The sequence below is a fragment of the Wickerhamomyces ciferrii genome, contig 00003 (genome assembly GCF_000313485.1).
Source record: "Wickerhamomyces ciferrii WGS project CAIF00000000 data, strain NRRL Y-1031 F-60-10, contig 00003, whole genome shotgun sequence".
Lineage (NCBI taxonomy): Eukaryota > Fungi > Ascomycota > Saccharomycetes > Phaffomycetales > Wickerhamomycetaceae > Hansenula > Hansenula ciferrii.
The window spans coordinates 111917-129086 of NW_011887737.1; the positions used below are offsets into that span (position 1 = coordinate 111917).

General features: G+C 27.8%; 3 protein-coding genes across 3 annotated transcripts; 2 read left to right on the top strand and 1 right to left on the bottom strand.

The window, feature by feature from the left end:
* Window positions 1–13255: 13255 nt before the first annotated feature.
* BN7_241 (uncharacterized protein) lies at window positions 13256–14038 on the top strand (the record flags this gene model as incomplete). Its single annotated transcript, XM_011279171.1, has 1 exon — window positions 13256–14038. One exon carries the CDS (start codon window positions 13256–13258, stop codon window positions 14036–14038), a length of 783 nt encoding a protein of 260 aa, XP_011277473.1.
* Window positions 14039–14368: 330 nt separating this feature from the next.
* GLR1 (glutathione-disulfide reductase GLR1) lies at window positions 14369–15811 on the top strand (the record flags this gene model as incomplete). Its single annotated transcript, XM_011279172.1, has 1 exon — window positions 14369–15811. The coding sequence occupies one exon, from the start codon at window positions 14369–14371 to the stop codon at window positions 15809–15811; it is 1443 nt and encodes a 480-aa protein (XP_011277474.1).
* Window positions 15812–15967: 156 nt separating this feature from the next.
* On the bottom strand, window positions 15968–17044 carry RPS6A (40S ribosomal eS6 domain-containing protein; the record flags this gene model as incomplete). Its single annotated transcript, XM_011279173.1, has 2 exons — window positions 15968–16672; window positions 16997–17044. The coding sequence occupies 2 exons, from the start codon at window positions 17042–17044 to the stop codon at window positions 15968–15970; spliced, it is 753 nt and encodes a 250-aa protein (XP_011277475.1).
* Window positions 17045–17170: the final 126 nt, after the last annotated feature.

Sequence of the window (17170 nt, forward strand, 5' to 3'; positions counted from 1 at the left end):
TGATTAGTAGGTACTAGTTTGATCACTCATTAATGTCTTTGTGGTATTACAATTAACCGCTGTCATCCAAAAATCAATTTTGTATTTCACACATGATTTCTCACATTTTTCTTGATGTTAATTGCTTTATGATATACGAAAATTAATTAACGCTAATCATTGATTGAAATTTAAGATTCGTTTTTTCAATTGTTATCACCTTTTGATATGTACAGCTTTTGTTATGATCTCTCAACTCTTTGATAATATGCTCGTCAGTTAATCCAGCTTAAGGTTTGTTTTGTTTTAAAGAACATCATATTCATGGATAACAGTTTATCTACAATTACTGAAGCTGAATTTATTCTTTTTGATCTAGGAATAATAAGTTGAATGAATGATTGTTTGATTCTTTTTAATAAGATTATTGTAGTGAATATTTATCGAATTTGATACATGGGCTTATCAATAATTGGGTCAAGGCTTGTTTCCAACATAGACTTATTGAATTCAATATAATTTCAAGCTACACAAGTACTTTAAAGTTCATATAGATTAGCCGCTGCGTGATTCATCTAATTAAAGTTGATCTCAGCTGATTATATTGGAATCAATTATAACATTGGTTTTGTGTAACGTAAATTTATTCTGAGATCCTCAAAAAATCAGTATAATATATAAAAGATGGTTTTACAAATTCATGGAGCTAGTTGCAGCTCTTTATACATATTGATATATTCATTTATAATCCATTTATAATCCATTTTAAAATTCATTTGTTCATTTGAAACCATTTGCCTTCATTTTGATTGTTCGTTGCATAATATATTTTCAGTTCCAGTATAGTTTTCATATTTTTGGTAACTTATAACAGTATGATGGTATATAATGATTCAAATTGAAAACTTTGTTTGATCATATCTACCATGCTTATAACACATGCTCAAAAACACAATGAAAATATGATAGATATCTCGGTCTTTTAATGAAAGCTATGAGAGTTTAATCAATATATGGATTGTGATATCTTGTTTTCAACGTTATTTATCAGTAGTGCAGCTAGTAGCTGTCATAGCTTGTAGCTCTTTTGTAAATTTATGGTAATAATTCATACGTTACATACGATTCATATTATTCATTTCAATTTTAATTTGGGCTTGAGTTTTAATGACATGATCATTTGAATTTATATGATTGTTTGATTTTTGATAATGTTGTATATTTCATTAGTCGTATTCTATTCGATCAAGTTCATGATCATTGATGGTTCATAATTACCAATTACTGGATTAGCCGCTATCACTTTTTGAAATTATCAACAGCTTGAAAACTATTGATCGACATTAATTTAAAATAAAAATTACTTTTTTAGGAAATATCTCCGTGCCCCGGCAAATTAAAATCAATATAAAACCAACTTCAATCCCTTTATTTTTATTATTTTGTGATCAGTTCACACCATGAATATTGTAATATTGACAATAGTTTCAGTGATCATTTACTTTCAATGGAATTGTTCTATTTAAAAATAATGCCCAACATTCTTTGGATTGAGTGCAGCTCATGATAACATTAATCCTCATGTCTTCACACAGCTATCTACAAGGTGCAATTCAAGCTTGATCAGTGCATGCTTTGAATTAAGTCAAAGAATTAACTCATTCAATGCTATCTTGAAGATATCTTGAATTTAATCAAACTAGTTATTCAATCATGATAGTTTGCAAAGACTTGATTGTACTGGATTAATTAATATATGATTTGGTTATCGTTTTACAAAGGACACACTAATAATAGTACATATTGTAGATGATTAGCTATTTTAATGATATGACTACTGTCTATACAATTGAACTTTTCTTTCGTCGACTCATTAATTAATATGGACGCTGTACTATTGGTCTAATTATGCATAATAATATAAATTTATTATATAAAGCTAGCTAATTATACGTACTAGCCGCTCAGAATATTTAAATCATATGAGAATGTTCAGTGGCGCCTTAATATTTTTACTAGGTACAAAAAGAGATCGACTTCCTTTAAATTTCACAGATTGTTTTTAATCGATCAATTTACATAGCTTCGATCCATGAAGTCTTAAATAACCTGGTTAATGTTACTGATGATCATAGTATAAGTGAAAATAGTACAATGGACCAATAGAAAAACCAAGTTCTTGTTTCAATGAATCTCTGCAAAAAGTGCTTGATTAAGTTACAACATTCATATTCTATGTAATTATAGATTGGTGTTCTTTTAACTTATATAAATCATGGGGTTATATTTGTTTACTTAAAAGTTTTAATTTAATCTAATATACAAAGAGCACCCATATCTATTTTGAATCGATATCTATTATTTAGTTGTAGTACTGGCTTCAATGTTATCAATAACCTTTGGAGCTACTCGATATCAATGTTTTTGATTAGCCGCCAAACTAAGATCAGGTTATAAAGAGGATTAAACACAAAGAAATCTGTATCAAATACGTTTCTATATCTAAGGTAATAACTAACTATATGACTACATATTTATCTTATATCTTATCAAAGTGGTATATTTGACAATTGCAATTAGTTTGTTTGATATTATACAACTTAAAGCATCAATTGAAATCACATTAGCTAGTTTTTCAATATAATAAAATTTTATGTGATGATCCTTCATTCTTGAGCGATCTCCAAATTTGTGTTTGTGGTTGTAATTAATTTATCAGCCGCTGTAAAATTATTGGCAAAATCTATATATAAACGTCAAATCCCTAATCCCCTGTTTTTTTCTTTTTAAATTTGATATCTTTTCATAAACATTGAGTTCTTTGATTCCCAAAATGTTTTAGTTATGAGTATCCAAGTTATAAGTTATACTATTTCACCCACATGACATTCTAGTTATAAGTTCTGTACGTATATTCTGGCTACATTAAGTTGAGCATGAAGAATATAGATCATATATATCATGTTTTCAAGCTTAATAAATATTGTTGATATCATATTCCCCCATCAGCTCATATACTAACTTTAAATAAATTAGGATAAAGAAATTTGAAATTGGTTTTATTATCTGCAATTGGAGAATAATTTTATAAGATTGATCATACGTTTTTGGCATTAGTAATTATAAGATATCCATATTCATAGCTACAGCTGTTTATATTTCATCTTGATGATCAACTTCATGTATATGAACAAAAAATTCAAGTTAATGATTTGATGATTTGAATTATTTCATCAGATGATTCATCATTTGAATACATGAACTTTCTATATCTTTAACCTTTTGATGTAGTACTTGAAATTCATCTTTATAATACATCATAGTTTCTTCACTTATAGCTGTGTCTGTTTAAGGTTATTTTAATTATTAGCCCCTGTGATGTGTACTTCCGCGAATATTTAAACCCACGAATTCCCATTTTTTTTGATCCCTTTGCTTCTAGACAGAACTTCTTAATTTTTATCAATATTTTGGATTGATGCTTTTTTTATCTCAATTGGAAGTACCATAAGGGATTCGTTGTTCGCTATCAAATATCTGATCTATAATCTTTGATTAGGATAGCTCTTTTTTTTTCGTTGATATATAATTCTGAATATTATCTTGTGATCATGCTGCAATTTGAAACGTTCAATATCAACTGATTCAATTTCAATATCAGCTAGGACCTAGTATATTGGGCTATCATGTTCTGTCTCAATTGCATATATATCATGAGCTAATCATATTTCACCTACAATTACGTTGAAGCTTCATTTATTCTTTTTGATGATCAGCTAAGAATAATAAGCTGCTTTGAATGAATGTTTGTTTGATTCTTTTTAATAATGAATTGTATCCTTATTCTATATCGAATTTGTTACATATGTAATTAAGAAAGGGTCAATATGGTCATCAAGTATCAGGATCGAGCTTATTAAATAAAGCACTGAAAGTTGTTTAATGAAAAGAAGGGTCTACCTCACAAAAGATCTTTCGTTTCAATCGATTTGATGTTTGAGTTCAATTTTCAAGCTACACAAGGACTTCAAGCCAGCTTATAATTAGCCGCCATGATCTATTAATCTCGATATAAAGTATACTTTGATCTTTTATATAGTGGAAATATAATAATAGATCCAAGTTAAATATATGAATTGTGATATCTTGTTTTGATTGAATAATGCTTATGAGTTGTAGTTTATTCGTAATCAATATATATCTATATATATAATTATTTTTCTATAGAAGTTAAAAATTTCCAAAATTTCACCTTGGAAAAATTCTATAAAACCCCATGAGATCCCTGAATTTTCAGATTTTCTTCTCATCTTTTTTTTATATCTGCATTAATTTTTCAGCTCCAAACGAATATTTAAAATCTTGATGTGATCTTCAAATGATAGCACAGCTCCAAATAATAATCAATAGAACTAATTCAAATGATAACATTCAAAATGTTTAATGGTTTGATCTATTGTTATAGCTTAATTTTTTTTTTTAACAGATCAAGATCGATCGTTCACTAGTTGAATATAACAGTTGATTCAAGGTAGATGTTTTGATATTAAAGTTCATGACACTATACAATTCATATTCAAAACTTTATGATCATTTGAGCTCTTCATGTATGAGAATGATACGGTATGAATAAATGATTGTTTGATTCTTGATTAATATCGTAGTTAATCAATCCATTTCTATGCTTAATTGATCACAATCAGATTATTGTGTACTAAATTAGCCGCCATCAATAATCATGAAAATTTTGAAAATTGATCGATTAATTTTAAAATTAAAATTACTTTTTTAGGAAAATATCCCCGTTCCCCGTATAAATTAAATTCCATTTTTGTGTGCACTTATAGAAGATTGTTAAATTTTCAACTCTATATATAAAACCAGATCACTCCTCAATTAATTTTTGATTTATAAATTTGAAGTTGAAATAAAACTACATGTCCAAATGTATTTACCCACGTTTTTCCAAATGAATTTACCCACATATTTCCAAATGAAACTACCCTCATATTTGCAACGTATTGACTAATATTATCTAGATTGATAGCATTTAAATAAGATGATAGAGCTGGAGCACTTGTATACTACAAGGCTGGTCTATAAGCCAATTACCTTGTATAACTTTTGTGAAAGCGTTAAATATATATAAAGTTATCGAATTAGTTATTAAATTATCGTGAAAGTTTGTAAAGACTTGATCGATTAATATACAAGTTGATAATTTCATTTTACGATAAGATATTCTATTCCAATACATGTAGCTGATCAACGTCTTAAACCTACAAGCTTTCATGATGTTTAAAGCTAGGTCTTAGATTCACTGGGTATCCTTACTAATATTAATTTAGAAAACCGCTAACCACATACACAATTAGCCGCTCATGAGAAGTGCACAAACACAGTTTAAAATACCTTAAAATTTTCAAGCGTATAAAAAGAGATTGATCGATCTTAATATATTTTATAAGTTCCCTAAAGTTGCGTTTGTCCATTCATTGAGATTCACACTATGGCTTTTTGGAACAGCCTCTTCATATATATTCTAGTGGTATAGGACGTCTTCACTCAGCTATATTCTCAGATTTGAGTTGCCACTACTCATTATTAAAGTTAAGGAACATTCAAATTCTATGTGATCATTATAGATTGATGTTTCGAAAACTTATGTATTGAATAATTAGGATCAAATGTTTGTTTATTACAGGAATTGAAGATTTACATGTTTCAATCAAATATACAAAGAGATCCTGCTTTTCTAGTTTACTTATTGATCTGTTGTAGTACTACTTTCAACTCTATCTTTACACTTTGACTATATATGATCAATCTCTTCATTCAACCGCCGAACTAATTAGATTGGCTTTATATATAGGGAGCATGATCAGGAAACCATTGGAAATCACTAAATTGTCTCTGTTCTGGTGACTCTTGTTACTAAAGTAGTTACAGCTTCATCCTGTGCTATACCTTATAAAAGTAGTACATTTTATTGTCTAATTGTAGCTGTATTACCTTTGATATGTTACAAAAGAAGTGTATACATAAAATTAACAAAAAATTACAATATGATTTAAGCCTAGTTATACTTGGAAAGTTTTTTGTCGAGTTATAAAGAATCTGTTTAATTAACAATTAAAGATTTTGCATTTCGATTGACTTGAGTCTTTGAAGATATTTTTACTATAAACTTATTTCAGGTTATACAAGGGCTTCAAATTGAGTACTATATAATTAGCCGCTGAGGTATATTTATCTTAGGATAAATTTGATCTAGCTAGCGCTATAAAAATAAATTGGTTTTGTGTAACGTTAATTATTATATTTCTGAATTTCATGAGCTTTAATTTATAAAGCGGGAGATATATGGTTTGTTTTCAGCTTGTAACTTGATCAAATTCTCAGACTGCATTTGAATATATTTGATTTTTACTTATATCATTCTCAAGCTGATGATTAATTTATGATAATTCCTTACTATATGATCTGTGATTTTAAATAAATTTTCATATGGTTAATCTTGAAATTTATATCGATTCAAATTTTAATGGAATTATTTGATCGAATATATTACTATTTTCTATGCACTTTTATAAAGTGAAAACACAATAAGATAATATGATGCAGCTCTTGGAAGTCTTTGATTTAAATGATTTGAGCTCAATAATATATGAATTGTGATATCTTCTTCTGAACACTGCTCATTAATTTAACTGTAGTTGATAATTGTATAATAAGATCAATCTTTATTCTGAATATTAGCTAGTTGATTTGGCTACGTCAGATCATTATAATTTCAGATTGATTCTTGGAATTTCAGCTGTCTGCTTTCCATATCCAAATTAAAACTATAAAATCCCATGGAATTCCTGAATTTTCAAATATTTTTCTTTTCCATGCTTTTCAAAAGATTGATCGATCATATATCTATAGAATAACTGTTTCGGAAATCTTGTTATATTTTATCAGAAAAATTATAGTATCTATTGATTAATTTATAAGTGACCATTTAGTATATGAAATTTAGTATGAAATGTTGAATTGATCTAAATATCATGGCCAATGTTTCAATTAAAGCAGCAACTTATACATTAGTACAAGTAATATTCAAGCCTTTGATTCATTTTAGTCTTCATGTATGAAAATGATATGATTTGAATACATGATTGTTTGATTCTTGATAAATTTCGTAGTTCACTCCATTTCTATACTTTGATTGATCATGATCAGATTATTGTTACTAAATTAGCCGCCATGAGATTTTTGAAAATTAATTAATTTAAAATGAAAATTACTTTTTTAGGAATTATCTCCGTTTCCCGTAATTCATTTCTGTGTAGATTTTAACTATCTGTCAAACGAGATTCAATTCAGTTCCACAATTTTATATTACTTTATGAATATCAGTTAAATCTAAAAATATGAACATTTCTTTCTGCTCACTAACTGACAAAATACCTTCTAAATTTTAGTTGTGACAATTAACATGAGTTTTATTGATGTCGTAATGAACAATGTGGTAATATTTGGCATGTACATATTGTACGGTGGATTGATTGAGTTAGAGCATTCAGATTCTATGTAATTATAGATTGATGTTCTTTTAACTTATAATAAAAAAAAATGGTTATATGTTTACTGCAAGATTTGATATTCAAGATCTAATAAACAAAGAGAACCCTAATCTATTTTGAACCAGTCTATATTATTCTGTTGTAGTAGTACTAGCCTCAAATTATCAACCCGCCAAACTAATTGAAGTAGATCTTGGTTAAAAAAGATAATAAACACTTAAGCCACCTATGCCTATGTGTATATTTGAGTGTATAGCTACCCTTAATTTATGGCTAGACTGACTACAGTAAATTTATCTTATCAGAGTGATATACTTGATTCGAAGTGTAATATTAATGTTTGATCTAATTCTACAACTTGGAACATTATTTGAAAGCAACATGGGTTGAACTTAGTTGTAATTACTGCCTTCTTTAATAAAATTCTGTATTGATTCAGCAGCTATTAATTGCGAATAGCTTAAAATAAAAGTTTGAGTTTGTGGAATATAATTAGCCGCTGTACAAAATTATAGTATATAAACAATCAAAAAAAACCCTTGATATATAATTATTCTGATCTTTAACTAAACAGTACCATGTTCATCATTGATACCATTTGTTTGATAGTTATGTTCGGTATTGAGACGTATGTTACATATAAGTCCGGTGTTATAAATCATGAGAGATTGTGACGTTTTTAGTATGTTCATTAATATTTATATACTAATTTTATAAATTATAGATGTCATATTCTGACAGTGTGTAATTGTTGAGCTGTTCATGACCAAATTTGATAAGTTGGTCTTCCATCAGGGACATTTTTCGTTCCAGGTGTCCATATTCATGGTTAAACTAGCTGTTTATATTTCACCTTATATTGATGACCAACAGTTTCCTGAATATGAATTCAAAATTCAATTGGTTAATGATTTGATGATTTGAATTATTTAGCAGATGATTCATCATTCAAATACATGAACTTTTTACCTTTAATTACGCTTTGTTGAGTAGTACATCTTCGATATCATCTATATAATATCACAATCTTACAGCTTTACAAGTGGTACTACTTTGATCAGCACAATTATTGTAATTTTGGTATATACTAATTAACCCCCATTTGACGTGTACTTCACAAAACTCAAGTATATTTAAACTCACAATTTTTCCTTTTTTTCTCCTTCTTATCTGAAGATTCAAACTCCATATAATTCAATTTTGCAATCCTTCAAGTCATATCCAGGTATTAAATGGAATTAAATTCAATTGATCAATTGGGGCTATAAGCTTGATTCTAATGCGTGCTTGGTGATCTTATATTTGATGTATCGTACTCTATATATCAATGGATATTGGTTTGATTTTTATGATCAGTACAGTTAATATTGTTCTAACTTGATAACACTAATTAAGTTAATAATATGTTCATTTGAAGACAATTATCTAGCTTTATAGTTATGTTTTGTTTCATTGAATAACATTATTTTCACAATTCACTTACAATCTCTTCAGCTTTATGATCAAAGAATAAGTTTAATGAATGATTCTTTGATTCTTTTTAATAATACCATGTAGTGATCATTTGATATCAAATTTAGTACATAGAAGTAATGAAAGGATACTTATTGATGAGCTAGAATCAGGAGCTTATGTTATGATGTTAGGAGCAATTGAAAAGGTTTTTCTGCATACTATAAGATTTTTAGTTTCAATTGTTGAATATTTGGTTCATGATCGTTACAAGTAATTTTCATATTCTATTTAATCATTTTAGAACTCATGAGATGCTCATTTTCCAATTTATATTAAGTAGTACTGCAGTTTAGATAGATATTAGTAGACGCTATCTAGTTATATATTATGATCACATGTTATATAGTAAAACTAAATGTTAATGATTTGAAAATCTATAGATATTAAAGATGTATAGATCTCGGCGCTTAATTAAACTTTTGGTTTTGTGTAAGCAATTATATTAAACAATTTATTTAATCAATTTATATACTAATATTTAGTATACAATTAAATTATTAATTTTTTATGGTCTATACTGCGCTGTGCGGTTGAGATCTTTTCAATATTTTGATCAAATTTTTGTCATTGGATCTGTACTAGTAGTAGTTTTTCCAACATTTATATTCATCAGCATCAGTATTGCAGTATGACCTAAGGTTGTTGATTTACCATTTTATTAAATTTATCAGGACTACAATATGACTGGTATGATGGTATATTACTTGAATTGAAATGATTTAGTCTTATACTACTTCTTATAATTAAATCACAATAAAAGTATATGAGAAACTTGGTCTTTGAATAAATGATTTAAGTTCAATATATGAATTGTGATATCTTCTTTTTAACAATCGTCAGTCATGTAGAATTTATTTGTAATCAATATCTAAAATTTATCAAATATAATTATAAGATGATAAATTGATCCGTTGTATCACTTCATATGAGTATGTATATTTTAAAAATTTGTGAATTCAGCTGTTTTTGTCCTGTGCACCATATTTCATTGTCGAAAAACTATAAAACCCCCACAAGATCCCAAAGTTTCAAAAATTTTTCTTTGGTCAGATCTATTTTGAATAATAAGATTAAAGATCGATGTTATTATCAGTATAATTAGTTGAAGATTAATCTGGCTGTTATATCAAATTCGTACGTTGTTGTGTTGTTATGTTGTGATAACTCGTTATAGCATGACGTTACGTTATAACTAGACGTTGTTATGTTGTTGCAGTGAATGATGTTCTAGTTCGTTCAAATTTCTAGTAGCTGTTTCAATTTTTTATATCACACTAGATGTTCACTTAAATATAATTAATATTGAACGTCGGTTGATGAAGTTCATATATTATAAAGTAACACCTCATACAATTATACACATTTCATATTCATTTGAGTCTTTTGTATGAGAATGATATGGTATGAATAAATGATTGTTTGATCTTTAATGATTTGTTGTAGCTGTTCAATTCTTCTTTTGTATACATTGTTGATTGTGTAGTAAATTAGCCGCCATCAATAATTTTGAAAATTGATCGATTAATTTAAAATCAAAATTACTTTTTTAGGAATTATTTCCGTTCCCCGTGTTGTATACGATTATTTTTGTGCATTATTATTAATTTTCAACAGCTATATATATAGCCAGAGTTCCTCAATTAAAATGATCAAGTTGAACTAATACTATATATGACTGATTTTTAGTTGTTAAGTATATCATTGTCAAGTCTCAAAGGTATGTTTGCGCTAATACCAGTGTATGCATAAAGAACAAGATATAATATATCAGCTTGTATTACAATATTTTGGTTGATCAAGATTAGCTTGTACATACCTTTTGTACAAGCGTTAGATATATATAAAGTTATCAGATTAGTATTTAAATTATCATAAAAGAATTCAAAGACTTGATCGTTGATTAATTAATATATGATTTGATTATCATTTAGATTGCAGTCCAATATAACATGTAGATTAGCTTCTTGAACATACTAGTTGTAGTTTATGTAATTGTGAAGTATTCAGCTCTTCATTAGTAATATAGTTTATTCAATCGTATAATATATAATTAGCCGCTGAGATCAGCCACAAAGCTTAATATGGATATAAAAAGAGATTGATTTCCCTAACTTTCCTGATCCATTTGATAATTTCAGTATCATTTTGATTAACATGTTCATGTAATATAAATTTTTTCACTGCACACTCTTCAACCAATTGATCATATATTTAACAAAAGGATTATATCCACTGAATAGTGTTGACCAATTTTTAATATTGATTAAGCTAAAGCATTCATATTCTATATTGTGATTATAGATTGATGTTTTTTGACTTATGTATTGAATAAAGAGGATGTTTGTTAATGAATTTGAAGATTAACACATTTTAATTTCTATTAATACACAAAGATGTCCTCCTTTTCTATTTCATTTATTGTTTTGTTTGTAGTACTTGTATTTATCTCAAGTGTATCTTGTTACACTTTGACTATATATGATCAGCATAATAACCAACCGCCGAACTAAATAGATCACTTTAAGAGAATATATAAACAAAGCAAACGGGTGTCACTTTGTATCTGAAATGGTGATACTTGTCTTGTTACTACAATGACTACATATTTCTCTTTAATTACTACATGATATTGAAGTGGTATATATTTGATTTGAATTGTAATAGTTTTTCATTTTGTACAACAATTAAAGTACCATTTAAAATCACATGGTTTGAACTAATGGTTAACTTTATTACCTGCTTTAACAAACTGTGACTTACGTTTTGATATTCAAATGACGTAGTTGATTAAATTGTTCATTATTAATTAACTTGTTTGTGGTCTTTGTGTTGAGTTCAATGATAACATTAGCCGCTGAGAAATATTATATAAACAATCAATTTCCCACTTCTTTTGAAACTAATCCTTTGAATATAACGTACACCTAACTAAATTAATATGTTTAATGGTTGTCTTCAAATTTTTATATTGTTACGTGAAATATCATAAGGATTATTGTGTAAGTATAACTAACACTAGCAAATTATTGATTTTAGGAATTAGATCCAACTATGTTTTCCAGCTAAATTATTATTGTTATATTATACAAGTTATATATATATTATACTAACAAATACTCTTTTATAGTTTTTGGATCGGTTCTTTTTTCATACCAGAAAAATCTTTCGAATAATTTCATGATGCAATTTTCAGCTTAAATATTATTCATCTCAACTTATAGACGTCAATTATCAGTATTATAGTTGAAGAATGAATAAACTAATAAATTTCTAGTGGTTAATTTGATTTGATATGATTTGAATTATTTTCCCAAATAATACATCATTTGAATACATGAACTTTTGATCTTTAACAGTTTATAAAGTAGTTTAAATCCCACTGATTACTGTTGAATAGATAAGCCACATTTACATATAGATAAAAGTCCGATCGGTGTAAAACTTAAAGTGACATAAAACCAGATCTTCGAAAGCTGTATAAACATAAACACATACAGAGAAAAAGATATACAAATCATACAAAGAATACTTGATCTATAAGATGATCATAGTATGAATAGTATCAACAGTCATAAACTTCACTTTAATACCTTCAGCGGAGAATAAATGGTGTTTTCGGTAATCACGTATGTGAATGTGGCTTTATAAAAATTTTATACCAGGTTCAAAATAAATTAGAAGAACTTCAGCTTTAAACCATTATGATCTGAATTCATATCAACCAACCAAAGGTATAGTACACAACAAGATAACTACACACTCTCTTTCCAAGATTGCCCAACTCACAATGAAGAATGAATTTTAATCACATATTCATAAAAGATTTTGATCCATATTGGTTCGTTAGTATCATGGGGACAGGTATTTCAACAACAATAATGTATGATTTCCCTTATGAATCACATTGGTTAAAGAAATGTTCATATATAATGTTTGGTATCAATAGTTTCCTATTATTATCAACTACAATAATGTTTTTACTTAGTGTTGTTATTTATCGTGGGAATTCTTTAAATTTTATAAGAGATTTGAAAAAATCTGTATATTTAGGTTGTTATACAATGGGATTAATTAGTTGGAGTAATATGTTATTCTATTTAAACCCTCAGAGAAATATAATTGGTTGTTTTACAATTTGGTGGATTTGTGTTGGCTTATGTATTTGTACTTCATGGATATTAATTTTTTATATGGTACGATTTAATTCAATCAAAAGTATTGAAATTTCCACTGAATTCTTGTTACCTGTTGTTCCATTAACAGTTGTTGCTTCATCAGGTGGTATTATATGGTCTCATTTACCTGATTTTTTACAATCATCAACCCTTGTCTTAACATTTATCTTATGGGCTAATGCTATAATGATTTCTTTGATGATTACAACAGTTTATATGTGGAAATTATTTATTTATAAAATCCCTCATATAGGAATAGTCTTTTCAAGTTTTATACCAATTGGATTTTCAGGTCAAGGTGCTTATGCAATTCAATTATTTGGTACAAATTATTATCAATATCAAACTAAAATTTCTCAATCACAAGAATCTTTCATTGCAGCTGTTGCTATCAAGCATATAACTATATTTATTGGATTAATGTTACAAACTTTAGGTTATTTCTTAACTTTCTTAGCTATTGTTTCTGTACTAAGTTATTTACCAAATATTAGATTTAATAAAAATTGGTGGGCAATGACTTTCCCAATGGGTACAATGTCATTAGCATCAACTGAAACTTTTAAAATGACTGGATGGTATACTTTTAAAGTACTTGGTGCAATTTATGGTGTTTTTTTAATAGTGATCACAATTGTTTGTTTAATAGGTTCATTAATTTGGGAAACTCCTAGATCAAGTAGTTATGAACCTAAACTTAAAAAAGATCTTGAGAATGGAATCATATCATCAGATCAATCAAATGATACTAATGATGTTGATTTCATGGTTTCAAATAGAACTTATGTAAACATGTGAAATCATAGATTTCTTTGCATTCAATTCATCAGCATTTAATTATGAATTTAACATTTGTAATATTTCCAATATTCACGGGATTTGAAATTTTATATAGATTTGTTCCTAATTAGGTAATTACCTTTGCGCCAAAACCTGCCAAATTTCGCCAAATTTCGCCACTTTACGCCAATATACGCCATATTACTCGATGGAGTAATAAATCGCGAAATCTGCTTAATAAACAGATTTAAGATTCTGACGTTTGTTGATATTTAAGCGCCATCAAAAATCCTAATTAAAATCAAAAAAAATCAAGTTTTATTGCTTTCAAACTATTAAATTCTTGATATGTTTAATATTGTTTCTAAACAATTGAATAAAACAATCCAAAGAAATTTCAGTACAATGTCTCCAATTCCAAAACATTATGATTACATAGCCATTGGTGGTGGTTCTGGTGGTGTTGCTAGTGCTAGAAGAGCTGCTCAATATGGTAAAAAAGCATTAGTAATTGAAGGTAAACATATTGGTGGTACTTGTGTTAATGTTGGTTGTGTTCCAAAAAAAGTTATGTGGTATGCTTCTGATGTTGCTGGCAAAATTGCTGAAGCAAAAGAATATGGTTTTGATGTTGATCCAAATTTAAAAAAGACTTTTAATTGGGAATATTTTAAACCAAAAAGAGATGCTTATATTAAGAGATTAAATGGTATTTATGAAAGAAATTTAGCAAAAGAAAATGTTGATTTAGTTTATGGTTGGGGTAAAATTGTTGGTGATAAACAAGTTGAAGTTAAAACTAAAGAAGGTGAAACTTTAAACTATACTGCTGATCATATTTTAATTGCAACTGGTGGTACCCCGGTTCAACCAAATGTTCCAGGTGCTGAATTAGGTATTAATTCTGATGGTTTCTTTGAATTAGAAAAACAACCTAAAAAAGTTGCGATTGTTGGTGCTGGTTATATTGGTGTTGAATTTGCTGGATTTTTCCATGGGTTAAATACTGAAACTCATTTAATTATTAGAGGTGATACTGTATTAAGAAAATTTGATGATTCGATTCAAAATACTATTACAAATCATTATGAAAAAATTGGAATTCATGTTCATAAACAATCAAATGTTTCAAATGTTGAAAAATTAGATTCAGGTTTGAAAAAAGTTACTTTAACAAATGGTGAAATTTTAGAAGTTGATGAATTAATTTGGACTGTTGGTCGTAGATCTTTATTAGGTCTTGGTTTAGAATCGATTGGTGTTAAAGTTAATGATCATGATCAAGTTGTTGTTGATGAATATCAAAATACAAACATTCCAAATGTTTATTCTTTAGGTGATGTTATTGGTAAAGTTGAATTAACTCCTGTTGCAATTGCTGCAGGTCGTAAATTATCAAATAGATTATTTGGTCCTGAAGAATTTAAAAATGATAAATTAGATTATTCAAATGTTCCATCAGTTGTTTTTTCTCATCCAGAAGCTGGTTCAATTGGTCTTACTGAAAAAGAAGCAAAAGAGCAATATGGTGAAAATGATATTAAAACTTATAATGCAAAATTTACACCAATGTATTATGCAATGTTGGAAGAAAAATCTCCAATTTCTTATAAACTTGTGGTTCAAGGTTCAAATGAAAAAGTTGTTGGTTTACATTTAGTTGGTGATGCAAGTGCTGAAATTTTACAAGGTTTTGGTGTTGCAATTAAAATGGGTGCTACAAAGAAAGATTTTGATAGTGTTGTTGCAATTCATCCAACAAGTGCTGAAGAATTAGTTACTTTAAGATAAGATATTAGACATAATGATAAAACATTTAAATGTATAATAACATAATTAATATAGATACGATTATATGAAGATAGATTATGTATGAATTACAATAAAAGACAATTGTGTACAAAATGATTTTAATTTATATTAATTTATATAAAAGACATCAAAACCTTAAGCTTTTAATGAAGAAGCTCTTCTCTTTTTAACTTCAGCTTTTTCAGATTTACGTTCATGTAATCTTTGAGCTAATAATTGAGCGTATTCAGCAGCAGCATCTCTTTGAGCTTGAGCATTTCTAATTTTCAATGATTTCAAATGACGTTTTCTTTGTAAAGCTTGAGGAGTAACTAAACGTTGAATTTTTGGAGCTTTAGTGTATTTTTTTTCACCTTTAACAACTTCTCTTCTAATAACATATTGTCTAACATCATCTTCTTTTGATAAACCAAAGAATTTTCTAATATGGTTAGCTCTTTTTGGACCTAATCTTTTTGGAATTTGTTCATCAGTTAAACCTTGAATATCAGCATCACCTTGTTTAACAATAACTAATGATAAAACAGCTAAATCTGGACCAACAATGGCACCTCTAACAGATTTTCTCTTTCTTTCACCAGTTCTTCTTGGTCTGTAACATGAATGACCTTTAGCTAATAATAATTTAACTCTGTTTGGTAATAAAACACCTTGTTTCATTGGGAAACCTTGTTTATCATTACCACCAGTGATTTTGAAAACATAACCTTTGAATTCATCACCAACTGATTCACCATCAACTTCAGCACCGATTCTCTTATCGTAGAAAACTCTAACACGGTGTTCGTCTTCGATATCGATGACTTTTTGAGTACCGTTGGCTGGGTATGCAATGTTTAACTATAATAATTATATTAGTAAAATTGAACTTTTTGTAAATTGTTTGAAGAATATATTTGAATTTAATACTGGACCCAAAATACATGGATATTAACTGGTTGTAAATTTTGAAGGTATTCAAATTTTATGATTAATCGGAAGACATTTGTGACTCATTATTCATTTTATAGTTATACTGTGCTCATTGGAAAATATTCGATTTAATTCATTGTATCTTTTTATTCTTTTTTGATATTATAATTTTGACATTGATAGATCTCTCATAATAACATGTTTCTAATTCCATAGTAAATGACAATAATTCTTTCTAGTCTTTATTGGTACGTAATGATATTTTGAATTCTCCAAACGTAGTTCACTCAATACATTCATTCTTTCTTATTCTCTTGATACATTTCATGTTTTTAATCTTTAATAAATTTGTTCAAATACAAATACTATAACACAGTATCCTTCCCCTTAATCTTGTATAATATAGGTCCAGTATTTCACTCTTAT